This window comes from Heliangelus exortis, chromosome 6 (assembly GCF_036169615.1).
Source record: "Heliangelus exortis chromosome 6, bHelExo1.hap1, whole genome shotgun sequence".
NCBI classification, from domain to species: Eukaryota; Metazoa; Chordata; class Aves; order Apodiformes; family Trochilidae; genus Heliangelus; species Heliangelus exortis.
In genome coordinates this window covers 36,868,483-36,896,353 of record NC_092427.1, presented here as the reverse complement: position 1 = coordinate 36,896,353, position 27,871 = coordinate 36,868,483, and the positions used below count along the sequence as shown (strand labels likewise).

Genomic DNA, 27,871 nt, shown 5'->3' with positions numbered 1-27,871 from the left:
AGCGACCACATCCTGTTCAGCTGTGGAAACCTCAGCCTCATGCAGAGATCTCTCTGTCTGAGGTGCAGGAGCACTCGTGGGGATCCAGCAGGTAATTTGCAAACATATTTTTATTGCTGGAGGAGGAGCAGGGGTGCAAGGAGGACTCCTGACCTTGCTCCTCTGCTCAGTCTTTTCACCCACTTCCCACCTACGCCCTGAGTCTCTGGAGCAGTGAGTTCAGCAGGAATGGATTTATTTCAATAAGGTTGTTTTCTGGTGCAGCTCCCCTGGTGAGAATTCCCTCATGGAAGCAAGAAGCCAGGCACCACTGGACCAGGCTTCAGGATGCAGGAACACTGTGGAGCCAGGGAAAATTGATATTGAGTCTCTCAAGTCCTAAGTCAGTGCCCAAACCCAAACCCTTTCACACAAAGGGGCAGGTAGGATCTTAGCAAAGGGCAGGTGGTTTGTGGTGGTGCTTAAGTGCTACTGGAAGTCACATGTTTCAATCTAAGGGTGCCTGGGAGTTGTGGTGGCCCAAGAGGGTACAAGAAGGCTAAGTGCTTTCCTGACACAAAATCTGAATGAGGAAGTGGCTCAGGCACATACAGCTGCTAAGAGCAAATAGCCTTCATCCAGTTTCAGATGGAACTGGAGGAAATTTGGGTTTTCTAGAGGAAAAGAAAACCAAAAACAAAAGAGAAGCCTGTTGCAGTGTTGCAGGTGTCAAGAGTCCTGGTGTGCTGTGGCTAAAAGATCAAGAAATCTCAGCAGGGGCAACTGCAGAATATTTGGGGCAGTTCTGTTCTTCCTTGCTGTTGACCAGATATTGTTTAATTGTTAAGAGCTCAGGGCTTCATATTCTTACTTTGCATTTTAAAACGTGTAATGGGAAAGTGTTTGAGTTATAGAAGAGTTCAACTGGCTGCCCCAAATACTTTTAGGTTCAGATATGGGTCAGTAAGGAATAAACACATCAGCCATCCTTAGTTTCTTTTTCCTTCCCTGTGAGAGGCCCAGTGTTGCCTGAGGGTTTTTTTCTGTCCAAATACAGCTTTTAACTGAGGTGCCAATATCTGGCAAGCTCAAGTGTATTCTCATTCAGGCTGTTGCACACCTCTTTTGATGCTACTTGTTAATGTCTCAGTATGGAAACTGAACATAATGCTTCAGGTTTGAGTTGAAGGTATGATCATGACTTGAAAAATTAGCTCTGGATACAAATGTCTTTGTGCCTTTCTTCCCCCTCAGAAAAAAAACCAAAAAAAAGACTTGAGCCTACTGCATCGTATCACATGAAAATGTGCTATGAAATTACTGCTCTGCACCAGCCAGGGCTAAGAAGTTGTTGAGTAAAACAGCTCAGAAAAGAAAGTTGATTCTGCACGGTAAGTCAGAAGCCTGACAATAGAAGTTTGTGCTGTTATGTGAACAGGAGAGGAGGATGTTGTCCTTCCAGAGAAATCCTGTACTCCTTTACTGTGATGGTAATGATTGTGTGCCTGATCTTGGCAGCTGATTTAAGTGGCACTTTAAATGGAGAGTGTAAATACAGTTGTTAGGACCTCTCTGAACTGAGTGCTGCCCTGATAATAGGGGATGCAAACACTTTCTGTTGTCCAGCACACCTGGGGGGGGCCTTCCCAAGGTACAGCATCCTAGATCGTTGCACCTCCCAGGCACCTTCCTTGTGGGGTCTGGGAATGAGGTGACTCTGCTTGTTTGGTACAAAAAACTTCAGGGAAATATTTTAACACTAGCTTGCACCTAGCCCAGTTATTTATTCCCAAGGAACTGTGCTCCTGCTTCATCCTTCCCCTTCAGATGATGTTCTCCCAGCTTAGCTCCCCAACAGGAGGTTATCAGGGCTCCCAAAGAAGGTTCAAATGTTTTTTCCAGATTTCTAGATCAGAAAGTGAGGGTAGCAGAGAGCAAATCTGAAAAATCCTTTTCCTTATGTACCCACCAAGTTGAACTATGGGGAAAACGCTATGGTGAATGCAGAGTCCTTGGAAATAGGTCTTTACAATGGAAAATAACAAAGCAGACCTTTCCTTATAATGCATTTTCTCTTTTTTTTTTTTTTTTTGCTTGCTCTCAGCTGGGAGCTTAAACTTCCCTTCTTAGCACGGGGTTTGGCACACAGCAAATCTGATGCAAGCCTGGTGCTTCTGGGTGTTCTGACACAACAAAGACCATAAGGGGTGAAGATAACAAAACCTGCTGAAGTTCATACATTCCTAACAGGTACTCAGTTCTCTGTTGCTGCTTTCTGATTTTTTCTTTCAAAGTCTAATCTATATTAACACTGTTTTTCCATTAAGACCCCTTTAAAACAGCCAGAATGTGTTGTAACTTGCATGTTATTTTTAATCCCCATTTATAACGATGCTTCAGAAGCCCAAAAGTAACATCTGTTTCCTTCTTGGATTGGTTTTTCTTCCACAGAAGACACTTCCCCCCATTTTTTTTTTAACTAGTTAAAGTCTGTTCTGTAATCAAGGGTTGAACAGTCATAAATCACAGTTCTGTCGGATGTGCTGCAGGGTAGGGGAGCTGCTTGCTGCAGAATCTCACTTGTGGGGAAATACCTGACCTCTTTGAGCAGCACAGAGGAGGGGAAGAGGGAATCTTCAGCCCTTTGCCCTTCCTCTGCATGGCCCTGGAAAAATGTAATTACCCTCATTACCTTCAGTGAGTTTGTAACTCCTGTTGCTGGGCATTGTGCCTATGATTTTAATCAAATGACATGCTCCAGGGAGCCCGGCAACTCTTTTACAGGCTAAAAAGGCTTTACCCCTTCATACTGTTTTTAATTTTCCTTCTTTCTCTGCCCCACCTGATGTGCTTGGCTGTGCAGCCTGGCTCTGGTGCTGGAGTCCCACCGGGAGCCAGATCTGTGGCTGGAAATGAGGTTTCCCCCCCAGTCAGCTCACTGGTGGTGCCCATTTTGCTCTGCAGCACTGGGCAGGGTGATTGTGGCTCCTTTGCTTGATTAAAGAGAGGTGCAGTTTACCTGGTCCCTGAAAAGTGAAATACTGTATTGAGTATGAGAACTGGACCTGTCAGGAGTCACCCTGCAAGAAAGCTGGTAAACCGTAATCCAAAATGAGGTAAAAAAACCCAACAAAACAAAACAGAAGACTTTGATGTTAGCTCTGACCATCCCTCCCTCCCTCACACCTGTGCTCGTTTGATGGGAGTTGAAAAAAAACACCCACACGTGAGGAAAAAGGGAAAGACTTCACCTGCCCCTTTTTGGCGGGTTTGGAAGAGCAGGTTCCCCGCTTTCTCTCAAGACCTCACTCTCTGTGGGAGCGGAGCCGAGCCCGGCAGCCCCTGTCAGGCAGCCCCTGTCAGTCAGGCAGCCCCGCAGCCCGTCAGGCAGCCCCGCAGTCTCTGTCAGGCAGCCCCTGTCAGGCAGCCCGCCCGCCCTGAGGCGGGAACGCGGGCACCGCCGCCTCTCCTCAGGCTGCCGGCACTCCGCGGGCTCTGAGAGGAGCGGGGGTCGCTCCGGTTCCGTCTCCCTTCGTCTCCAGACCGGCAGCGGGAGACCCCCGGCTACCACCAGGGCTCCTGTCAGGGGCGGGACCGGCGCGGCCTGAGGCGGTGCCGTCTCTCCCCCCTCCGCCCCTCACCGTGCCCGGCGGGGCGCTCGGAGCACCCGCTCTTCTCCGCGCTTCTCCGCGCAGGCAGCAGCAGGAGCCCCCGGCGGGAACAAAGGCGGTGGCGGTGGTTGTGGTGTGGTAGTGGCGGCGGTGGCGCGGCCCGTGCGAGGCAGCCCGCCCGCCCCTGCTTCCTGGGCCGGGCCGGGCTGGGCGAGGCGAGGCGGCCTCCGCGCCCCCGCCCCGCCCCGCCGGCTCGGAGCGGAGCCGCTGCCGCCGCAGCAGCAGCTGCCGCGGGTCCCGGGGCGCGTTCGCCGCCCGTCGCAGGAGCTGGATGTGTGCGGGAGGAGCGGCGGAGGATGGCGGTGCTCAAGCTCGCCGACCAGGTAGGCACCGGCGGGAGGGAGGGAGGGAGCGAGCGGGGCGGCGGGCTCCCCCTCAGCGGGCCCGGCTCCGCCTTGTGAGGGGGAGGCCCAGCGGGGCCCGGAGCGGAGGCGGCTGCCGCCGTCCCCCCGTTCCTCAGGGGTGTCTGCAGCCCCCCGGGCCGCCCGGGACGCGCTTGGCTTCTCCTCCCGGCAGACATTGTCTGTGTGTCGGGGAGGCCGGGGCTGGTTGCCCACCACAGGCGCTCGCCCGCCCGCCTGCCCTCCCGGGTGAAATCCTGACAGCTCCCGTCGGCGGGGTAGGAGGGAAGTGGATGTTGGCTCGTTCGGAGAGGCCTCTCGGTTTTGCTTATCTTTTCTGGGAGTTTCTCCCCCCTTTCCTTGCCGCGCCATACGTCTATATGATTTTTCCTGTCGCTTTTTTTTGTTGGTTTTTTTTTGGTTTTTTCTTTTTCCCCTTGGGTTTAGCTGTCGCCGTTGTTTGCAGGCTGGTAGGAAAAAGCCGTGGTGTTAGAGCCCTTAAATCGTGTTAAATTTATCAGTGGGCAGCCAGCTGCGATCAGTACTAAAGCATTTCTTATTTCTGGTAGTTAAAAAGCGTTTAAAAATATTTAGTAAATTGATATTGCTGCTCCCACATCCTGATTTATCCCGCATATTCGACCAACTGTTACACGCTTTGCGTGCTTTAATCTGCTATTTTTAATTTAACGTGGTCTGCCTGTGATCTGCAGCGTGGGTGTCCTGCAAGCCTCAGACCTTCCTCTTGGGTTCAGAAGGACTGTCTGCAGCCATCCATCCCCTCACAGATACCCCTCACTTATGCATCACAAACCTCCCTCGCAGTCTATTTATGCTTTTCCAAGAAAATCTCCCCCTCCGCACACACACAAAGCCTCTACATAGCAGGCTAAAAAGAGTTTTGAAAGGAAAAGGGACAAAGTGTGACCAAGAACAGCCTGTAATGCATTTTTGTGTGTAACAGGAGGCAGCATTTATGGGCTGTCTCCTGACATGTCTCTCAAACATCCTCATCTTTAGATGTGGTGTTTATGACCGAGAAAGAAGAAGTTTAAGGCCACGAGGCTTTGGTACCCTGTGTTGTAGAGACTGAGTCTCATAAATAAAGAGATTTGGGAAGGATTTGCTGTGTTAAAAGTCCAGTTAGCAAGAATTAAAAATATATACATTGCAGAGTACCAAAATGGTCCCGCTTTAGTGCTTTTCACATGTTTAATGAAGCCTGTGAATTGACTGCCTTCAGAGTTCCTAAACTTTTCCTGGAATCTTGCAGCAAGGATTTTGCTTCAGCAGCAGCAGAAGTCAAAACAGATTTAAGTCAAGTGAATCATGTCTTTGTTACATTCAAAGCTGGATGTGGTGCTTCCTTTTAAACCAGGTGCAGAAGTTTACGTGTGCCTGTTGCTGCATATTCAGAGCTGGTGGAGCCTTTCCAGCGTGCAGCCTGAGCAGCTGTAACCAAGGCAGCTCTGTCATCATCAGGCCAAGCTGTACTTTCCATCTGCATCAGGTTTGAAGAGCTCCATCCCCACCTCTAACTTAAAGAGACACAGGAGCAGCAGCCCCACACTCTCATAGACAGAGCCAGGCAAAGCAGAGGTGAAGCTGGGACAAAGACTGAGGTGCCTGGGAAGATTTGCGTGCCTGTAATAACTCCTGCCTGTGCTCAGACTCACTGGGGTTGCAGGAGCTCCTTCTGGGTTTCTTCCTGCTTTTGAGCATCCAGGCAACTGTGGCAAGGATAACTTGGAGGGATTCAGGAAACCATTTTCTTTTGCATGAACAGTAGAGGCCACAGCAGCCCGTGTGCTTGCAGCCTCCTGCAAGGAGAGCTGCAGTAGGTAGGACACAGCTTTTTGTACAATTGTCAAGTCTGGTTCAGGCCTTAATTGTGATGTTCAGGGGAGGCTGACTCCAAAGCCAGGAGGGCTCTCTCCCTTGCTGGTCATTCTGATTTCTGTGGCAGGTGGTTTCCTCTGGATCCATAACTTTGTTGACCAGTGAAGATAGCTCAGAGTAGGAGATTAGACAACCCCCAGGCTGAGAGTTTAAACACTGTGTTTCTCTAAGTAACCTCCTCCCCTCCATTCTTGGCTTCTCTTACCAAGTGCACCTAACAGCACATGGGGTATTCAGACAGATGAGAAATTAATCACACGGCTTCTAATGCAGGCTTTGAAGACACAGGGGGACTTTCATTTATTTGTTATAGCTGAAAGGTGCTAAGGTATTGCTATGCTTAATCCTTTCAAGAGATTAAAGGTATTTATGGCTGCATTCACTCCTGTGGCAGGAGAGCTTAGTTTGAGAGTTCAGCATTAGTGGAAGTTACTTGAATTTGCTTCCAGTGATGGTAATTGCTGCCTGATCAGTCTGGCCATGAGAAGCCCTTAAATCATTTAACCACAGGAAGTGTATTCTACCATCATTAGTATCTGCATGCAGTTCTTTCCAGGCCTTCCTTTCTTCAGTAACCAACCCCCTGATAGCCATTTTTGAATGACAAAATGTTAGGCTGAAAGCAACCTAAAATAATTCATAAAACTTAAGTTAAATTGTAATCTTTGTGTGTAATGGTGTGTCTGTGAAGCTACAAACATTCTGATGTTCTAAATATTTCAGTTGTCATATACAAAATGTTACAAAACTTACTCTAAAATTGTTTATCCCTGCCTTTTTTTTTCCCCCCCACTACTCCTGCAGTGAATAATTACTGCAAGCGTGCAAATTGCTTTGAGGACTGAGAAAACAACTTTTTTTTTTTCCCAATTCTGAGACTTACTGCTGTGTTGTTCCTCACCCAGTTTATGGGCTGTACTTTTTCCATTTTGGTGGTATTTTATGTCATGTGAGGGTAGAGTTGTGTGTGCTAAGAGCCTTTGCATTTAAGCTGGAATGAAGGAGCAAAAGACAAGCCTTCAACAAGTGGGTGGCTGGATGCTTTCAGGTGTGAGTTGCATGGATAGAGCCTGGCTCTGCCTGTTAGAGGAAACCTGCTTGCTGCATGCAGCTCTTCATTCCCTACTATATTTTGAGTTGCCATTCCCTCCTTCTCTTGAGTCTCTTTTCTTTGCCAAACAAGGGTGCTTTTTGACTTTTGGGGCTTCTTTTTGAGCAGCAGTCATGTCCAGGACCCAATCTCTCTCCTGTCCTCTGAGGGTGCTTCCTGCCACTGCTTTTCTGCAGTTTTTTGTCTGGCTTCATCTTCATACTTGCACCCAGTAGCTTGGTTTGTTGAGTATGGTTGGTTTGCCACTTGCAAGCTTCTCAAGGGCAACCCTCTTAGTCAGAGTCCTGCTGAGTGTGCTTTTAATCTTCAGGGTTTCTGTTGATGATTCTGGGCACTAAACCCAGATGATTGCCCCTATCATTTTTGGTGAGAGGGCAGAATATCTGAAAATACTTCTCTATGTAGCCTTCCTCGAGTTAGCTTTTGGAAAGTTTGAAGAATTTTAAGTTTCTGTAGTGTCTCCATCTCGTTTCCAGGCTTGCCTTGCCAGCTGGGGCCCTCCTTGCAGGACTGCCAGCAGTGCCTGGGGGCCTGTGGATTGGCTCTGCCAGCTTCTTCTGTCCTTCTCTGCCTTTGTAAAGCCCTGGGAGTCCCTGGGTGTGTGGCTGCCCTCGATTTGGGATCCCAGTTTGAAAGACACCAAGAAGGTTTCCTGTAAACAAAAATGAAATGGGAAGTTACCTAGAGGTGAAACCTGCCAAGCTGCTTTTCAGAGATGTAGTGCTGAGTGTTTGGGTTTTTTTTTTTTTTGCTGTTGTTTTTCTTTATGCCTGCACTGTTAAATTCGGTGGGAAGCTGGCTGAAAACCTGAGGCAGACACAAGCTCTGTCTAACCTTGTCAAAATTTCCTGTGACTTCAGTGTCACTGCCTCTTCTATGTGCAAAACAGCAGAATAATTTCTCAGGCTACCCTTACAAGCATGCATATGCATTCTTAATGGTTATGCAGCCCAGATAAATAGTTAGTGTGTGTGTGCACTTAGGCTGCTATTAGCTGCAAAACCTCATCCTGTCTCCTGCTTTTTTTTTTCATTTTTTTCTTCCCTCATAGTCCTTGATTGCTGGGAGTAATGCAGTGTGACTAGAACTGGAAGGACCATTTCTCTCCCTCCCTTTCCCAAACGTTTTCCTGTCTTTGACAGCTCTGCACTGACCATCAGGATGCTTTTTATTATGGTCACAGCGAAACAGCATTAAACAGATGTTTAAATAATTTTAAACAGATGTCAAAGATCATAAAAATTGACTGGGCAAAGGCTGGGCTTGTATCTGAGTGACTTAAGAGCAGAATGAATACCACAGTAACTAATAATCTCCTAGCAAAACCAACTGAATTTCCAAATGGTGGTGTGTCTTTAACTTGATTCAGATTAATTGAATGGAAAAGGCTGTCTTCCTGTGTATCCTTTCTGTCTGACAAGCAAAAGCATCTGAGGAGGTGCCCCTGAATCTCCTGGATAAAATAGGAGTAATGAATCTGTGCCCCATGGATGCAGCCAGCCCCGTGGGTTAACTTTGTGTGGCACCAGGTTCCACAATTCCTCCCATCCTCAGATGCTTGCTAGGTAATACCTAGGTGTATATTAAGTTTTCAGGCTTTCAAGCCATTTTCTAAGGGCTCACAGCAAGGAAGAGATAATCCATTTTAGTACAAAGCACTCAGGTGGCCATGAGACAAACATAACTGTGGGGAGGGAAGGAAGAAGGAGCAATTTGCCCACCAGAGTGTTTCTCTCTTATTTGTTGTGGAATGAAAATGTGGTTGGACCAAAATAACTCCACTGCAGCAGCCCCTGGTTTTTTGGACCCATGATGTTCCCAGGTGTGCTGTACATACTGCAAGGTGTTGCTCTGGGCTTTTAAAAGTAAAACTAAAAAGTCTGGGGAAAAAAAAATGGGATGTGTCAGCTTGTCTCTGCTCTCTGGGATAGATGACACTTGAGCTCTCACACAGAGAGTTGTAGGATAATTTAGGTTGAAAAAGACCTTTAAGATCACCTGGTAACCTAACTTTAAGATCAGCTGTAAACCTAACAGTTCCATGTCCACTACTAAACCAGATCCCCACCCATCTTCTAAATGCCTCCAGGCATGGCCCTCTCCAGAGGAGGGGGGAAGAAAGCTTTGAGTCGCCAAGGAAAGCAAAATAGAGGCTTGAGAAGGAAGCTGCTTGCTATTTTGGGCCATGGCTTCTGCATCAAGTATCACTTTCTGATAGTTCTGCAGCTTGTTTTGAGGTGAACAAGAAGCACTTTCATCAGGAGGATTTCTGGAGTGGTGTAGAATCATAGAATCCTAGAATTGGCTGGGTTGGAAGGGACCTCAGAGCTCATCAAGTCCAACCCTTGATCCACTCCCCCCGTGGTTCCCAGCCCATGGCACTGAGTGCCACATCCAGGCTCTTTTGAAATATCTCCAGGGATGGAGAATCCACCCCTTCCCTGGGCAGCCCATTCCAGTGTCTGATCACCCTCTCCCTAAAGAAATTCTTTCTAATGTCCAACCTAAACCTCCCCTGGCACAACTTGAGACCTCTTGTGCCCTCTTGTCTTGCTGAGAGTTGCCTGGGAAAAGAGCCCAACCCCCCCCTGGCTCCAACCTCCTTTCAGGGAGTTGGAGAGAGTGATGAGGTCTCCCCTGAGCCTCCTCTTCTCCAGCCTCAACACCCCCAGCTCCCTCAGCCTCTCCTCATAGGATCTGTGCTCGAGTCCCTTCACCAGCCCAGTTGCCTCCTTTGGACCTGCTCCAGCACCTCAATCTCCTTCCTGAGCTGAGGGGCCCAGAACTGGACACAGGACTCGAGGTGTGAAGGTGTGTGTAGCATGCTCAAGCCCATAGTAGAGATTTCTTTAGCAGAGAAATCCCCCAGAAGTTCACTCCTTGGTAATATTTTAATGGTTTTGCAGCAGTTGCACTTTGCCTGGGCTGTTCAGAGGAAGGGGTGTGTGGCTGTCATGATGTTAGTTTACTTGAAGCTGCAGATGGCATCCAGCAAACCTGACCTTCTGGTGCCTGCTTGAGGTGTGGTATTTTATTCCTGCATGACAAGTGCCTCATGACCTCTTCCTGCTCATCTCTGAAATGAAGATGTGGTTGTCATGGCTACGTGTAGTAGAGAAATAAATCTTCCTCCCAGCTCGGGCGCTTGCGTAAAGGTTTGGGCAAAGTGGTGTTTTTAGCTGGATCCTGGGAATAAAAGTGCCTGGTCTGAAGCCATCTGGAACATGGGGGCATGCATTGGTCTCAGGGACAAACCCCTGAGAGCCAGCAAAGACCACTTTTAAGGGCTGTTTCCAGAGGTCTGGATGTAGCTGATCCAGGTTGTTCCTTGCTGGAGAGGCAGAGGCTCCGGGTGCTGATGGAAATCAAGTTTTTAGGCTTCTATTTAATTTCCGTTGTCTAGAAATTTTTTTTTCTTTCAGTGGTACCAATGCAAGTTTTAGTGTCATCAGATGCATCCAGGAACCAGCTATTGTGGGTACAAACCTATTAGGCAATTTTTTCAGAGCATATGCTGCCAAGGTTGACCATTTCTTCTGGTTTTTATTCCTGCTTTTCTTGAGTGCTCGTGTACCTTGCAGAACATACAGGTGAGCTAAACTTGCTGGCAGAATACCTCTGTATTTTAACCATTTAGTCTGAGCACTTATGAGCAGAATAGTTTAAATTAGCAGTTTTTTGCTTTGTTTTCCAGAATTACATATCTGACATTTGTCACTGTTTTTTGTTGTTGTTGTTAGCTCGAATGCTTGTACTTGAAAGTTCCCACAGCTGCTGTCTGCGGCTTCAGCTTTGTTTTAATTGCACTGGAAACTTGTAGCAGCATGTTGTTGGAGCCCTGGGGCCTGGTAATGGGTGGGAATCAAAGCATTACAAAATTACATTTAAAAGGGGGGAAATTATTTTGCAGTTTTATCCAAGGGTTTGAGGTCATTCTTGAAGTTCGCAAGGAGCCGGTCAACAAATTACAGCATTTAGTTGTGGCTGGGTAATTGTGACATTCTAGAAAATAATTTTTTTGTGCTTAACAGATGGGCCTGGTGGCATCTCTTTACTCTTTAGCTTTTTTTGTGTGTGTGCTCTTATAAAAAACTCTTGCCCTACTGAGTTCTGTACGTGTGGGTTTGCTCCAAGGGTTGCATGGTGATAGCCTTAATGGCACAGAAAGTCTGAAAATAATCTCTAATGGGGAATAATTTGCTGTTGAGGCATTACCAGTTCTCTACTGGCATATTTTGTGATCTCATTACACAACGTGGGGTTTTTTTCCCCACTTGCAGACTTGTTGCTTGATCAAATGTCTTTACTCCACGGAAAAGCTTTAGCAAAGTAGTTGTTTGGTACCCACTTGGCTGCATACCTCGAACTGATGTCTCTGGATGTTGAAGCATTACCAGCAGTAGAGAGCATGAAACTCAAAGAAACTTAATGGTAAAAATGTAAAAATCCAGTTTTGCTCTGCAGAATGTATAAACTGGTAAGAAGACAGCAGGCAACTGCCCTGTGAGATGCATGAGCTTTCACGTTCTAAATATGATCAAATAACTGCTGGGAAGGGAAAGCCATGTGAACATTACAAAGCTTTTATATACATTTTGTCATTAATAATGTAAGCAGTACTGTTCAGATAGAGGACATAACCCATTTTATCATAGCCTCACTTTAACATTGCCTTCCCAGGGTGAAAGGCCTGAAGATTGCCAGCTGAAACCTCATTCTCAGAGGTGGTTTTTTTTTTTTTAAATGAAGGTTCTCTCTCTTGTCTTCTCTGCAATGAGGCAGCTGTGCCTGTGCTGTTGGGCCATGCAGGCAATAGGAGCAAGGTCCAAAGGCCACTGGGCCAGGCTGGTGGCCCTGCCTGAGCCAGCCCTCCCCACCTGAGCTGGTGCCAGTAGGAGCCTGGGATTGTGAGGCTGGAAGCCTGTGGTATTATCTGGTAGAGCACTGATCTCTGCTCAGTGTGGCCTTCAGTTGTTTAACATGTCAAGGGTGAAAAAAAAAAAAAAAAAAGGTCCTGAAATGCCTTGTATTGTCTTTGTGCTTCCAGCTGCTTTCATGTGCTTGCCAACACCATGTGCAGCATTTAGCCCCAATTTAAAATCAAGAGAGAGGGACTTATTTAGTCAGTGACTCCAGGAACATTTCCAAAGTGCTTTACCAATCAAGCAGACTCAGTGTGCCAGATCCTGCAGCCACTGCCTCTGCTGGAGAGGGGAGGCTTAGGTGAGAGATCCTGCCACATCCCACTTGGCCTTGGCCAACCTGAGTGTCAGGAAATTTCTTTCTGTGTAACTCTGCTCCTCTGTCAGGAGCTGTGGCCCTGCTTCTGGTGAGCTTTGCTGCAGATGGTACCCATGGCTCAAATACCCTTGGTTGGAGCCAAATCTAAAATTTCTTTTCTTTTTAAGAAGCAACCCAAGTGGCTTTGGAAGTGGGAGAGAGGGAGGAGGAGGGGGGGGAAGAGCTGCCCTGTGGATCCTGCAAGTTGTTTTAACTCTGTTTGGACTGATTGTAAGTCCTCTGGTGTTGCAAGATGAGAAATGAACAGTGGTGTGCAGAGTCATCACATGGGGTTGAGCTCAACAAACACAGAGTTTATTTTGATATTTGTTCTATAAAGTGTGAAATCAGCATTGGTGCTGCTTGAGAGAAAGCGTAGGAAGGAGTTGCTGGGTCAGCTGGTAGGTAAAGGTTTATTCTGGCTGCTTGCAGTGGGTCTTTGGTCACTAATCCTGTGTCATGGTCTGAGTGTGGTGTTCTGGCAGTGCAAATGGTGAAAGGGGGGTCAGCCTCCTGGGTGTCCATGCACTTGTTTAGGCCTCTCAAACATAAAAACTTGGGTCAGATGGTGCCCTTTGGGTATGTTCACACTAAGTCCATTTCATGTCAAGCTGAAACTGAGCAGTCTTCTCACCAAGTTTTGTTTATTACAGTTTGTATCAGCGTATAATCTAGTTTCTAATTAGAAGAAGGTGTTCCTTTTAGAAGCATTTCCATAAGGACTGGCAACTTGGTGCATCACTCCTTGCTACCCAGGGGAGTGTTCCTCCTTCTCTGCAAGTAGAGCTGAGCAGCTTTGTCCTCCTCCCCAGAGAAGGCTCAGCCCAGCTCATCCAGCCTGGCTCTCCAGGTAGCTCAGAGAGTGAACCACTCAGATCCTGATCCTCTGAGGATGCACCCAGTGTTGGTGGGGAGATCACTCAGCCCTGGAGGCTTGCATGGTCCAGTTACCCCGGGGCAGCTGGTTCCAGCCTCCTCTTACAGGCATAGGCACAGCTTTCACATCCATCAGGCATTGAGCATCTCCTGGTTCCTCTCCCTGGGTAGAGGTTGTGTATCTTTCCACACAGGTTTCTATGACTTCTTCATGCCCTTCAAGGCAGGGATGTGATTTACCAAGGAGCTGTCTGGAAAAGGAGGCAGAAGTGATGGCAAAACCACCCCCCAGAGCAGGCACATGATTTTCAGCACTTCTTGTTCCCCCAGGGCTGGCTAAAGACAGCTCCAGACAACTGTCTGAAAACTGCTTGGGGGTGGCTCTGTGCAGACACGTGGTGTCCAGCCCTTCAAAGGAGGTCTGTGAAGACCTGCACACATGCAGTCTGGAAAATTCTGTGGTTAAATCTGTTGAAGGGACAAAAATTAAGAGGGGGTGAACAAGCAAGCATGATTTGCCCCACTCTGTTTTGCTTCCAGAAAGCTCTAGCATGGAGCAACCTTTCAGCTCCTGCCTGTTTAAAAATGCCTGTCCAGTACCCAAAAAAAAAAAAAAAAAAAAAAAATAGAAAGCTGTCATCCACAGAAGTAACAAAACCTCCTCATGTCTCATTTGGCCCTCTATGAGGTTACTGAACTGCTCAGAGTCTGCTGCTTGCTGGAGCATCAGAAGTGAGTGCTGTGTAAAGAACTGTGCTTCAGCTGGGGGGATGCAAGCCCAGGAATTAAGCTTGCAGTTGAGAAAGAGCAGTGGTTTCATTCCTGACCCTGCTTCTTGTTGGTGTAGTTTGTTTGCTCCCAAGCTGTAGGCATGGAGTGAAAACAGCCCAGATTTCCCCTTGTTTTTAACAAAGTGTTCAGCTAATCTCTTGATTGAACCTTGAACACACACACACACACACACACACACACACACACACACACACACACACACAGAGTCAATTTTAAGCCATGGTAGATGTTTCACCAACAAGGTAATTCCCTCTGCAGAGGGATCAGTGGTTGACTCAGCCAGAGGAGAGCTTGGTTCCTTCTGCCTTACCTCCCAAGTCCCCATGGAGCTGTGCTTTTCCCTGGCCTTCCCTTCCACAAGTGGAATCAACCTAAAAGCCACCTCTCTGTCCAGGTCTGCCTTTAGAACCAGTCAGGCCCAATTTTTGCTGCCCATGCCCCTGCTTTTTGGAAACAAATGTGGCTGAAGAAAAGGTTTGCATTAGCCATCCTCAGGATGAGGGATCCAGCCTCTGGGCTTCTTTCTTTCACCGTGGGGATCTGCTTTGTTTCTCTGCAAGCCCTGTCCCTAAGCAGAGGCTAACTCTGGGTTTAAAGATGTCAGAAGGGACACAGGAATTCTCGTGTCTTTTTTGATCTTTGTTGTCTACCCTGAGGTGAAGTTAGATCATTTGCTGGGAGCTGATCTCTCTTGTGCTTGGAAATTTACCGAAACAGCCACTCCAAAAGAATTACCCTGAGTGGATATTTTGGTGTGGGTGCTCCCTCATATTCTTGCATAAGAATGTCTTTTGCTAATCTGCCTTAATGCACCGTGGAAGTAGAATAACTGCTGACTAATTATTCGAGAATGGCTCTTTTGGTAAATGCCTGAGCACAGAAAAAAAAACAACCCACTAGAAGGAACAAAGACTCCCCCTTCCCCACCCTGATTCAAAAGAAGGAGCTTCTTCCCAAGCTATTAAAATAGTTCTGTTCATTCATGGCTGTTTAGAAAAGAGCATACCAGTGGCAAGTTTTATGGTGCATCACTTAAAATATTTCATATTAATTAACAAACAAGTGCCAATTAGTTTTACATTATGATGCTTAAAGAGTGGGCTGCAAGGAATAGTATTTAGCCATGGCTCTTTGGCAATTATGACCATGTATACAGTAACAGACTCAATAAATTCTTCATGTGAGAGAGAGCACCATTAATCAACACAGAGCTAATTAACTCTGCTGCTTACGAAGGAAGCACCGTGCAGGACTGTCTGGATCTCTGTAGTGCTACAGGCTGAAAATGTTTGATTTGTCTGCTACCTGGCTCATTCCCACAGTATTTTCCCTCACAACTGATGCTGAAGAAGGATCAGTGTTTCCTCTGGGTGAGCAAGCTCCACACGCTGGTCCCACAGGTCATTTCTGATGCCCTGGCAGACAGTAGTTGTGTCACTGTGTCCCCTTAGCCTTTCTGTCACCTTCACAGAGAATGTGGGACCCTTGGAAGGGTGTCAGAATGCTGGAAATATAAAAGGCTCTTGCAACAATGATTTTGGTCAGATTAATCCTACAGGACTGCCCAGGAATTTAGGAACTGATGCAATAGTTAGGAGTTATAATTACCTCCCACTTAGATTTTATACATGGGTTGTGTTTTTTTCTTTTTTCTTTTTTTTTCTTTTTTTTTTTTTTAAATAATTTGAAAGGTAGCCCAAAATGGGGAAAATGAACAAGGTTCAGCACAGCTTCAGAGACAAAAGCATTCCATCTCTGTACCACTCTTCCTTCCACACTCCAAACAGATTTTGTCATTTTCCTGAGGCTTACAAGTATGAAATGGGCTCAGCCTTTGGGAGTGACACTGCCCATCATTTTGCTGGTTTGCTTTATTGTTGGCTCAGTGAACATATTAATCTGAAGGATGGTTTTCTAACCTGGGACTGTCCATTTTTCATCACTTGGGTATCTGTGGTCACTGTAGATGGTGTCAGGGAAGAATTCAGATGTCTGAGCCATGGGAGGGCTTTAAGCTTTGCAGCAATATCCAGTTACAGCCAGTCTGGGGAGTCTGAGTGGTTCCAATAGGAGAGAAATGAGACAAAGCAAATGGGTCTTGGTTTTTTACTGCTGGTATGAACAGCCTGCTGAGTTAGAAGGCTTCATATGCTCTGTTTTTATTCTAGAGGTTAATTAATGACTTAGAGGTATAGCACAAACACTCTTCTTTCTCCTTTATATATGTGTATATATATATTTATATAAGATTTTTAAATAAGTGCAGCTAAATGTAATCCTTCATCATCTTCTCTCTTTCTGGGCTCTTAGTTTTAATTCCAGAGTCCCATTTAGTACATCATTAACATGAGAGTATCTTTGTACACTGCCACAAGATATAGTGACCAAATAGGGCCAGAAATTGATGAGCAAGTCTGAATCTTCCTTCTGCCTTTCTGTGGCTGAAAATGCACTGTCTGGTAATGCCTTTTTTTTATAGCTGCAACATTTTTAGGGCTAGGAGACTTGAAAGATTTTAACTGCTCTTCATATTTTAATGTAATGGTCTCTTGCTTTGAGAAGTGAAGGTGCTTCCCTCCTCTGTCCCTCCACACAGGTGATTTCTCCACATTCACCCTCATTGTAGTGTGCAGCAGGATGCTCTGCAGAGTTGATAATGATGAACCAATTATGGGAGTGGGGAAGGGAAGGAGAGGGGAAGAGGTTTTCACTTGAAGATGTCAAGGCAGAGAAAAGTGATGATTCAGTTCATCTCTCCTCTGCAAATGAGATTTTTCTGCTGCAGCCACACAGCTTCTGTGTCTGATACAGAGGGAGCCAGCAATTCTTAAATGATGCAAAAGCAACTGTACTTATTTTTTCTTTTCTTTTTTCTCCCCAGCCTGGGGAACAGAAGTCTACTGACACCTCTTCTTTTTAACCCCAAAGTGGAGCCAGTGGTTATGTCCTGGCATTCCTGCTGCTCTGCTCTCCCATCCAGCCACCTCTTTAGCTGACTCTCACCAGCTCTGGTGGCTCATCCTGTACTCCAGCTGCCATCAGAAATGCTGCTCCCCTTAAGTACCCAAGGCTTTCTTAAATTCAGACTTATGCCTGGTTTTGCACGAGCCACAGGGGGCTAAATCCAGTGAACAGAAAATACTACATTAAGCTAAGATTAACAACAGCTCTTCTGTTTCAGTACTGTGGCTGATGGTCCCATATTCCTGTGTTTCAACATGTGCATGTATAGACCCTTAACAAATATTTCTTGGATTCCTGAGTTGCCCCAACTGTGATTTTCTTTACAGCCATGGTTTTTACTCTTTGCTATGAGGAGCCCTTTCTCCCTTGCCTGTGTGCCAGCACAATTTGTACCTTCCTCACACCTCTCATGTTCTCAGAGCATGCTGGAAGATAGTCCTCTGTCTCCAGCTTGTGTCACACAGTTTTAAAATGTAATTTTAAAATGTAATTTTAAAATGTTGGACTTGACTCCTCTGTTTCCCCCCCTTTTGTTTCCAGCACAAGTCTCTTTTCCTTTCTTGACACTGCCAGACTGCAGTGCTGTGGAGCTGGATGAAAGGTAGTGAGTGGTTAAAGCTCCCAGTCCTTTCCCTTAGGTGTTCTGGTAGAAATGCCTTGGATCTCTGCTGGAGTTACACCATCCCTTCCCCATCAGAAGATTCAGGATCTTTTCTTCCTAACACCACCAAGAGACTGGAGCTGGTGGCTGCACAGGCAAGAGTCACTTGTTCTCCAATAGTTTCAGGTGTCATTTGGGGCTCATCATTTCACACGTTTCAGAAGAGACTTTCCTCTGTTAATTTTGGCCTTATAAAGAGCCCATTTTATTAATCTATTAACAAAATGGAAGTGATTTTATAAGTATGTTAGGTTTAAGTTATAAACAATGCTAAGTATTGATAATAAAGGAGAAGGAGGAGGATCATGGTGAGGCTGAAGTCATCAACTGCCTTGTTCCCAGAGGAGTCTGGGTTGGCAGAGGTGAGAACTGCTGTGAAGTGAAGTCTCTGCTGTTGTTTTCCCACTGTCTTCAGGGAAATTAAGTGCAATGCTTTACAGTCCCAACAACATCAGAAACAACCCCATAAAGCCCCAGGACTTTTGCTTGCTGCAAGCCACGAAGGGGAATAACAAGGAGGAGCGAGTGGTGGACTTGTTCCTCAGAGGAGTGTGGTGAGAGAGGCTGGCACCTGGGAATTTCACCCCTTTCTAAATCGGGAAGCTGACAAAAGAACCCCCTGTGGCTGTTTTCACCCTCAGAAGGGTGTTCTTCACTTTGTGCTGCAGCTTGCTGACCAAGCTCTTGCTGGAGCTGCAGCAAACTTGGTTGGTGAGACACGGGGAGAAAGGAGCTCTCGGGGTGAATAGAAATGACAGGATTTGGTTGCCAAGGCAAGCAATTCCAGTGTCAGCATGGAAAGGGGGGGGAGAAAAAAAATGATGCCATTGTTGAGCTTAATGAAAGCTGTAAAACTGAGGGAAAATAAATGTGCTCTAAAGCAACCTTTTAAATATGTCAGGAATTTAGGAGCGTCTGAATCTGGCCAGTGTTACAAGGTAGCACTGGGTGCTGACTCTTTTATTCACCAGCATTTTTAATCCTTAAATGGTGCACTATAGCTGCTTCCTTGCGTGCCAGTACAGATATTTCCAGCATGTTACAAGACAGATGAATGAATGAATGAAAGGGGAGGGAGATAAAGTGATGTTTCTTGATCACAAGTTTTACTTTTAATAGGTCTTGAAGAGCCGACTGCTCAGGGCATTTTGGTTGTCTTGGTATAGCTGAAGGATGACAGAATGGAAATTTTAATGTGAGGGGGGTGACATGGATCTGTGAGTATCAGAGCTCTGACTTGGAAAAGGCTTTTTTGTTTCATGGCTTGCCAGCTGAACAACTTAATATCTTATAGTATTTGCTAAATATCCGGAATGTTGAGTACTTTATTTTTTCTAGCTGCCACTGGACAAACCAGAATTTCTGCTGCTTTATGGATTTTAAGGGTTTGATATGTTTGGCTTCTTTTTACATTTATAATAAATTCCAGATGAAAGGAATAGTGATTTAAGAGAGTTAAGAGCTGGTATCTACACACAGCAGATCTGAGAGTGCATTTAACTGTTTCTCAGGGTTGCAGAACACACTCTGTAATTGCTTGAGAGGCCTTCCAGGGAAAGGAATGAAATCAGATCTTGAAAACAAACAAGTCAGATGAGGAGAGCAAGAGCAGGGAACGTGGTTGCCTTGAATACTGGGGACAGGTTGATTTGTGATTGGGGAAGTCTCTGTGATAAGACAGGAGCTCCCTGTGGCTGATGCCAGTTCTTTCTTTGAAGTCCATGTTCTCAAGCCACGTTGTAAACATCACTTTTACTCTGGCAGCTTGGCTGGGGCTCACAGCTGCAATTAGTGCATTCTTGAAAACCTTTGAGCTTGTTGATCTCTTTCCCATCCCAGTCACTTGGTAAGGAAACCACTGCAGGTGGTTCTTCCAAACAGATGGAGACCAGGAATGATGCCCTGCTGTGTTTCCATTGGGATGGGGTAGTGTGGGCATCATCTAACAGAGTCTTCAGCTTTCCTTTTGCTCCTCCCCATGAATGCAGAAGGAACATCCCACCTTTTGTAAAGGTTTTGTAAAGGTTTAGGTCTGCAGGGCAGCTGCCACACTCCCCTCATGTTCAGGGAAGGTGCTGGCCCCATGGCAAGCTCACCTTGCAGCTGATGGCCCCAGGTGAACCTGCTGGTCAAAAAAGAATGATGCTGGGTTTTCCTTTTTTTTTTTTTTTTTTTAACTACATTCCTCCAGAGCTCCTGAAAGTCACTGAACACCACTTGGAGCTATTGTCTTTCTGTTTCCAAAGCTTTCATTAAAACTTAATTCCTTCTTTCCCACCTCATCCTGGCTCCAAGTGGTTATTAAATTCAAGTCAAGCCCCTGTCACATTTCTTCTCTCCTTGTTATCAGAACAGCTGAGCCCCTTTGGCTGTCTCTGCTTTTCCCTTCCTGAACTTTCTTGCTTCCTTTTAAGCCACCCAAAGTCTGCCTCTGAAATTGCCTAGATAATTATATTCATATGTTCCTTCTCCTTGAATTTTTCTCCTGCTTTATTCTTGTGTTGTGCCTTGTGTTTTGTGTTCTGTCTGGTTTTGAACTACCTGGTGCTAAAATATGTGTGTGAAGCACTCTGTCACAGTACTGGAAGGCACCTGCTTCTGTAGCTGCAGTTGGGTTTCTGAAAATGGTGACTTTTTTATTTAAAAAAAGATTATTCTGGTGTGTAGCTTCGTTGAAGCTTCATGCTTAAGATAGCAGTAAATTCATATGCTGTTCCTAAAGGGTCAGAGGTGTTGAATGTTCAGGAATATGTTCAATATATACAGATACAAATGATTAATTCAATCTCTGAATATTTAGTTTAAAAATTAGGGCTCAAATAGAGACAGGCCTTTGGGTTTTATTATGTCACAGCAGGATTTTCTGTGAGCAGTTCATGAAAGACCTGGATTCCCTGAAAAGCCACCCAGGGCCCCTGGTCCCCAGGAGCCACAGCAGTGACCATCAGTTCCCTCCTCTGTCCCAAGGTCTGGCTGCCAAACGAGCTCCCAAAACTGAGTGATGCTCCAGCAGAGCCAAGGAAGTGAATTTTATTATACCAAAATAAGAATAATGTGCTGTAACCTATCCTTACAAGTCCCTTAAAAAAAAAACCAAAAAAACCAAACAAGGTGAGGGGGGAAAAATGATCTTCTGGAAGGCATTAATTTCAAGGTGAAGATGGCATGGCAGGACAAAGGAGGAGTGGTTTGGAGGGTTTGTCTGTGGCTTGTAGGGCCATCTGTTTCACAGGCCTGCTCTAAACTCCCTGCATGTGTGTTGTTACTCCACAATATGTTTATACAGCATGTGCAGGTTCAGGCTGGCAGAAAAAATGCATTTTTTTCTTCTGCTGGCACAGGCAGCAGCCCCACAGCACTAACAAGAAGTAGAGTTGTTTGTGGGGTAAGTAGAAATCTCCCTTCCCTGATTGCTAACCAATTTCTTTCCATGTCTCTGGCTTTTTACAATTAACCTCTTATAAAATACCCTAAAAAAACCCCCACCTTGCTGGCATTTCTCCTCACAAACAGCCCCCTCCAGCAGAGCTTTCTGGGTTTATAACAGCAATGGTAAATATGCTTGCCAGTCAGGAACTACCTTTTAGATGTACAGACATAAAAGCTTGGCTCCACCAAAAATTATGGGCCTGTTGCCATCACCTGGAGCAGGAGCAGGATTTCCCCTTTGGATGCTGGCTCAGGGTGCTCTGGAAGCAGTCTTGTTTCCATTGCTTCTGTGTCCCTTGGCACTGCAGTCCTTGTGGAGCACCTGCTGGAGCTTTCCTGCTAAATATTAATCCAGAGGAGTAATTGAGGCCAAGGGAATAGGAATTCCCAGGCTGCATTTAGAATTTTGGGAGAGCATCCCTCGTTCCTAGCTTTTGTCTTTAGTTGAGGCCTTAATGTTGGAATTCTTGCAAACTGCCTCCTGAAACTGAGTGTTGATCCTGGTGCTGACAGACACACTTGTCCTCCACCCAGAGTTGGGCTTTAACCCAGGTGTTTTCTCTCTCTGTGCCAAGCAGCTCCTGCTGGGCCATTCCAGCTGCTTTTTCCCTTGCCAGAAAGAGAAGATAAAGTCTGAAGGGGATCTTTCACTTGAGTCTCTTTTCTGGGGGCTGCTGCTGAAACAGCCTGCAGCCAGGATGGTTGTTGGGAGGAAAGGAAAGGGAAGGGGAAGGGAAGTGAAAGGAAAGGGAAAGGGAAGGGGAAGGGAAGGGAAAGGAAAGAGAAAGGGAAGGGGAAGGGAAGGGAAAGGGAAAAGGAAGGGAAGAGGAAGGTAAAGGAAAGGGAAAAGGAAGGAAAGAGGAAGGGAAAGGGAAAAGGAAGGGAAGAGGAAGGTAAAGGAAAGGGAAGGGGAAAGGAAAGGGAAGGGGAAAGGAAAGGGAAGGGGAAAGGAAGGGAAGGGGAAGGGAAAGGAAAGGGAAGGGGAAGGGAAATGGAAGGGAAATGGAATGGGAAGGGAAAGGGAAGGGGAAGGGAAATGGAATGGGAAGGGAAAGGAAAGGAAGGGAAAGGAAAGCCGTTGGGGTTGTATCAGATGGCACAGGCTCAGGAATTCTGTCTGACATCTCTTGCTACAAAGTGATGAGTGCTGCTGCACTTCTGAGGACTCCAGGCACTGTGAGATAGGCACTTGGGGGGGACAGGAGGAAAAGGTGTTGTTTTGGTTAAGTGTTGTATATGTGAAATGTCTTTTTTTTTTTTTTTTTTTTTTTTTTTTTTTTCATCTAGTCTTTTGTGGGGATGACAGTGCTGTTGGCTTCTGAATAATTAATTTGGGTTTCTCTGTACACCATTACTGTCTTTCTGTCCCAATCCCTGCAATGGTGTTTTCAACTGCTGCATGGCTGTCTTTTTGCACTCTGCCATGTACATTATCTCCTGTATTCCTTTAAAATCCCTGTGAATAACTTTATTCTGGTACCAGTCTATTTGACACTCATCACAAACAAATGCCAGTTGTTCCTGAGGTTAAAGAAAGACCCAGAACTGACATGTGCTGTTCTATCCCCTCTGTACATCTGGTTAAAAGCCAGAAAATGTTTTTTTCTGTATTGATAGTAAGCTTTAGTTTAATTATTTGTTAATGACTAAGCTGAGGGATCTCTTTTCCTCCTAGTGAGGCTTGTACCTTCAGGAATCTGCTCCAGTCATTTGAGGATGAAATTATTTGTGACTTAAATTATAAGAAAGGGGAGAACAGGATGTAGCTGCCAAGCAGCTATTTGTTAACCATTTTCTTTCAGGCACAAAGGAGTGTTTTAATTAGTAAAAATACAGTTTCTGCATGCCTTGCTGTTCATCATATCACCTGCAAGTTTAAATGAATCTCTGCTGTTTTCATTCCCTGTTAACCACGTATCAGTTTGCTGCACTAAGAGAAACAACATTCTATAATCCCAACCCTCTGCACTGAGGGAGGCAATTTCCTATGCATAGTTTTTCCTGCCATCATTTCTAGTACCCAGGGATCAGTGGTGTGTGAAATCAGATCTATGGAACTGTTCCTGGTGTCTTAGCCTTGCCTGATTTTCTGCAGCAAGCTTTGGTAATGCCACATGCTGGAGGTTTGTGGTTGCCTTGGTTCAGCTGGATGTGACCTTAGTTATAATAAGTTAACTGGACATGCTACATGGCATCCTGGCCTCCTTGGATGCCCAAATAAACCTGATGAAGTGAGAGCTGCCTGTTTTTCTAGATGGACAGGTCCTGGCTCACTGAGTCTGGGTAGATGGAGAGAAGGAGGAGGAAGATGACAGTGTGAGCAAGCAGACTGAATCACAAAAGCTCTCCCTTGGCCTGGTGACAGCCTTTTTCTGCAGGCTTTAAAAGAGTTTGGATGCCTGTGTTTGTGGTTTGGGTAGCTGGCTTTGGGGCTCTTAGATTCTTGTATCCACAAGCTGGGGTGAAGGCAGTGCCAGATGAAGACAGGGTAACAAAAATGTAGGAAAAGGAGGTCTAATTCTTCAATTCTCTGTAAGGGAGTATGGCTGAGAACCAAGGTTTAGCATGGAAATTGCCAGGCACTGAAAAATGAAAAGGAATCCTGGAGTCAGCAGATAGAAGGGAAGGCTCAGTGCATAAACCTTCAGAGCTCAGCCTGGCAGAGATGGGATTAATGGAAATTTTAGGGCATCCCCAAACTTTTGGTGCAGTTCTCCTGGAAACTCTTGGAGCCCTGAGGAAAAAAAAAAAAAAGTCTGTTTTGTTTCTTTTCAGCTGGACCTGCTTAAGAAATACATGGCTGCCTGTAAAAACAAAAGCAGATTGCTTTTTAAAAGATAAGCACTCAGTAGAATTAAAAAATATAGTTGACTGCAAGCTTACCTCTCATGAGATTCAGATGTCAAGGTGTGTGTCTGTGTGGGGCATTTGCTGTGTGATGCTGATACCCTGGGTGATGCTGTGTGATTCTCCTGGGTGGGAGAAAGAGAAGCTCAGGTTGTAGTAGGAACAGTGAAAAAATTCCTGTCTGCTCAGTTCCACAGGGAGTTGGAAATGAAAAGCTGTGTGTTTGGACTGTGCCAGCAAGGTGGTTTTCAGAGAACTGGAGGCTTTCTGCCTCTAGCAATGGGTTTGTGTGTATCCTGACCTATTATAATCCTACTTCTGGGAGCAGTCTGTGCAAAATTAAAATAGAGCAGGTAAGCATGGGAAGCTGATGTTATCTTCAAGGAGAAGTGCTGTGAGCAGCATGGGCAACACCTCCACCAGGGACTAGATTAATCTGGGAAGAAACTTTTTCCAGATGAATCCAGAGGTCCAAAAAGTGTCGTGCAGTGCTTCTTGCTGGGAGTGGGAAGCTGTTTTCCAAAGGCAGTGTTTGATGTGACACTAAGCTGCATGTCAGAACCCAGCTGGAGTCGTGCCAGGGCTGCTGCAACAAAAGGCAGAGGAGAAACAGCAGCTGGGGAGATTTTCTGGGGAGAACAATAGCACCAGCGTGTTGTCACATATCAAAGTATGTGTAGAGGCTTAAGCTTGCCTTCTCCTGAAGCCTCTGTTGGATTTCTGAGTTGGAAGACATCATTGCAACATCTTAAATCCACTCTTATCTGATCTGTCTCCCTAGTTCTTATTGTTATTGGTCTGACCTCTCTCTCTCTCCCCCAGCCCTTGGGTTTCACTGCTTTCCTTGCCTCCTGGCAAAACTTAATGGGGAGCCTTGCTCTGAACTTGGTGCACCATGTTCACCACTGAATTGCTGCTCAGAAGCAGGTCAGGGCCTGTCTTCCCTTCCTGCCGCCACCAGCTCTGCCTGCCCTCTCTTCTAAAGAAACATCAGGTTATTTCTGGGCCATAGGGTGCTCCTGCCAGCAGCCCAAGAAGGTCAGGGGTGGAACAGACCTTGCTGAAATAATGCAAAGAAGCTTATGAAAAGAAGCTACAAAAACTTCTTCTCAGCTTATTACCATTAGTTCAAGGTAAACTTGCAGGGCTGAGTGCACAGAGAAGTGTTCATGGTGTGGGGCTGACTCCTGTGCTTGCTCACAGGTTGCCAACTTGGGTAGGCTTTGGAAATTTTCCCTCCAAAGGCTTGGAAATTTTCCCTCCAAAGGCAAACAAACCATGAAGGGCCCTGAAGATAAGGCAGAATAAGAGTGTTGATGTTCAAATGCTGGCCACTGCTCCAGCAAGCTCACACTGAGAGGCCCTTTCTGGATATTTTATTTTAAAATACGTGTCAGTCAGGTGCAGACCTAGTGCTGCCATGGGTTCTTTCTCATTAATAATGAAAGGGCTGAATAATAAATAGGTGGTGGGCTGATGTCTGGCTGTAGAAGCAGTGGCCTGGGTTTGATAATCGTGAAAATGGAATGAGATTGGTGAAAACTGGTGAAAATAAATGAGATTCTCTGCTTTATTACCACCACCCCCCCACACACACACACACAGGTATTCCAGCTGAATTAGAAACCACTTTTATTGTCTCCTGTTGACTCCTCTTTTACTGGTCAGATATTCCCAATATAAGCTGCACAAGATGAGGCTTTTTATCTGGAAAATACTTAGTGATGCAGAGAAATCCCCCAATGCTCCAGGTTCAAGTGCTGAGCTTTTTTTTGTTGTTTCCTTCTCTCTTCCCTGTTCCTACGTGTGGAGAGATCCCATCTTTGAGCTGAGTGATCTCTTGACTCTGTGATTCACCTTGCCAGGTAGAAGGTGACCTCTGTCTTGAGGGTGGAGATCAGGCAGGCTGACAGAATTGCAGAGCTTTCAAACACTCCAGTTGTTTTCTGCTGGGATAAATTCTGGGAGCTACTTCTTTAGCTGGTAACCAATTTCAGATGTGTTCACATTGTGTGTTTTCTCTCCTGAAACTTCTCATCTTTTTTTTTTTCCTTTTTTTTTCTTTTTAATTTTTTTTTCTTCCCCTTATCCCGTAGCATAGAAGATGCTTAGGATATGGCATTTGGAAAACAGGTGATCACTTCTCCCTCTGTGGAGACATTTCCAAGAGTGTCCTGCTCCTTGGCCTGTATTTTCTACATGTGCACCTGTAGATTGTTCAAGGTTTACAGAGTGAGGCAGTGTGTAAGCTCAGGTAAAACGAGTTGGATGCCATAAACATCCTGTTTCCCTCCTCCCATGCCTCAGTGATGATCTCATTATTCCCCTGTGCAGTGAAATTTAGGATTGTGATAAACAGGAAACATTTTCAAAACAAATTGCCTGCATCCCCCCCCCTTAGAGCTTCAATTATATTTCAAGATCTGGCTGAAACAGAGTAGACCATACTTGTGCACAAGTGCAAAGCTCTGATTGTATCACTATATTAAAAAAAAAGGGTTGTAATAACATGGGAGAAAAATCACAAGTTTAACACACACACACACACACACACACACACACACACACACAAAAAAAAAAAAAAAACAACCCTGGGAGAGATCCAACTCTAAACTTGGCAGGGTTAGTTACACAGTTGAAGGTCTAGGAGGTCAATCTGCTCCATGCTATGGTCTAATTTAATTTATATAATTAAAGCTGCTCCTGCCTCCTTTCCTCCAAATAAATTTGGCAAAGTGCTGTTCTCTCCTTAGCATGGGGAATAATGACAATTATTGACTGTGACTCTGAACTACCTGGTGAACTCTACAGAGGGGAGATACCATCTTTGTGTCACTTACCCAGATTTATTAAGGCTCATTAAATAACAATCACACTCCTTGTGCCTTACTGTCCCTTTTTTTTTGATTTTTCTGAGTTTTTTTGATTTTTCTCTTGCCACCTATTTTGTATGATACTTCACCCCTGCACTTGTGGGTGTCCATCTGTCTGTCTGGTCTGCTTTGGGCCAAGCAGAGTCCTCAGCTGGGGAGCTGGGTGCTGCCCTGAGCACCCAGATGTCACCGTGCAGAAAGGGGATGTTGAGTCATGGTGTGGGATGGGTGGATGCTGGCCCAGGGGCTGCTGCAGCCATCAGAGCTGTTGGTTTGGGTTTATGGGGTTTGTTGAGAGCTGCCTGGGAGCTCTGCTAGTTTCTGTTCTGAAGAAGGAGCAAGAAGCCTGTAGGTGAACCAGAAACCTCAGAGAGATGAGTTTGTTTTGCTCCACTTTCTAAAATTTATTATTTTTTCCTTTGTTCTTGTGCTGCAGAGGCTTTTGGAGAGGCTGGACCTGGTGTAGTTATCAGGTGCAGAGAGCTGGGCATGGCACTGGTGTCCTGGGGGTCACCAGTTGCAGTGGGAGATGTGTGGGGGAGGAAGTTGTTTGTAACCTCAGAGCAGGGCTCTCTGGTTATTCCTCCTCCCTGGGGATGCCAGGAAGTCCTGGGGTCAAGTGCCCTGCCAAGTGGGCAGCCAGCCAACCCAGGTGGTTTCCCATTGCTCTGCTCCTTTCCAGGGCCAGCTGTGCCAAGGTGGTGATTCAAGCTGTCCCAGAAGAGGCAGCTGGACTCCTGTGTTCACCCTGTGTTCTCTCACCTCAGCCATCCCAGCCTCTTAGATCTTGTTAGGTTTTAGCACAAGCCAGACCTGACTTGCCTCTGAAGTTCAGCAGGTGCATAGGTGTTAGAAGCACTGTGATTTCCCTGCTCCAGTGATGCAGCCTTTACCAGCAGCCTTGGGCTCAAGTGGTGCAGGATGGAAAAAATGGGTTAATTGGGCTGCTCTGCTTGTTTTCCTAATAAGTGGAAGCAGTGCTTTTGGGATGCATGCTAGCAGAAGTTCTCCAGTGCCCTTGTGTGGCTCCTGCAGTGGCTCAGCTGCTTTTCTCAGCAATAAAAAACCCTCCTTGGGAGGTTGATGGAAACACAGGGGATTTTGCTAACGTTTGGACTTCCTTGCATCAGCCCCAGGCCAGTCTGGTG

At 46.0% G+C, this 27,871-nt stretch overlaps 2 protein-coding genes and 1 long non-coding RNA gene across 7 annotated transcripts in view; 2 read left to right on the top strand and 1 right to left on the bottom strand.

Moving 5' to 3' along the window:
* SF3B1 (splicing factor 3b subunit 1) overlaps nucleotides 1-27,871 on the top strand; it is a 152,955-nt gene that overhangs the window by 36,757 nt on the left and 88,327 nt on the right. The gene's annotated exons all lie outside the window — the stretch shown is intronic.
* Nucleotides 2,328-3,051, bottom strand: LOC139797887 (uncharacterized). The gene is made up of 2 exons (XR_011726611.1): nucleotides 2,822-3,051; nucleotides 2,328-2,644 (listed from the first exon to the last, which is right to left on the bottom strand). It is a non-coding gene; the product is annotated as an uncharacterized lncRNA (long non-coding RNA).
* ANKRD44 (ankyrin repeat domain 44) overlaps nucleotides 3,601-27,871 on the top strand; it is a 120,500-nt gene continuing 96,229 nt past the window's right edge. For 3 of the 5 annotated variants that reach the window (XM_071747867.1, XM_071747866.1, XM_071747865.1), the window contains exon 1: nucleotides 3,714-3,973. In XM_071747867.1, coding sequence (XP_071603968.1) covers nucleotides 3,947-3,973 — 27 coding nt within the window. In that variant the 5' untranslated portion in view covers nucleotides 3,714-3,946. Of the gene's footprint in view, nucleotides 3,974-27,871 lie in introns of all 5 variants that reach the window. The other 2 variants (XM_071747864.1, XM_071747863.1) reach the window with 1 other exon arrangement.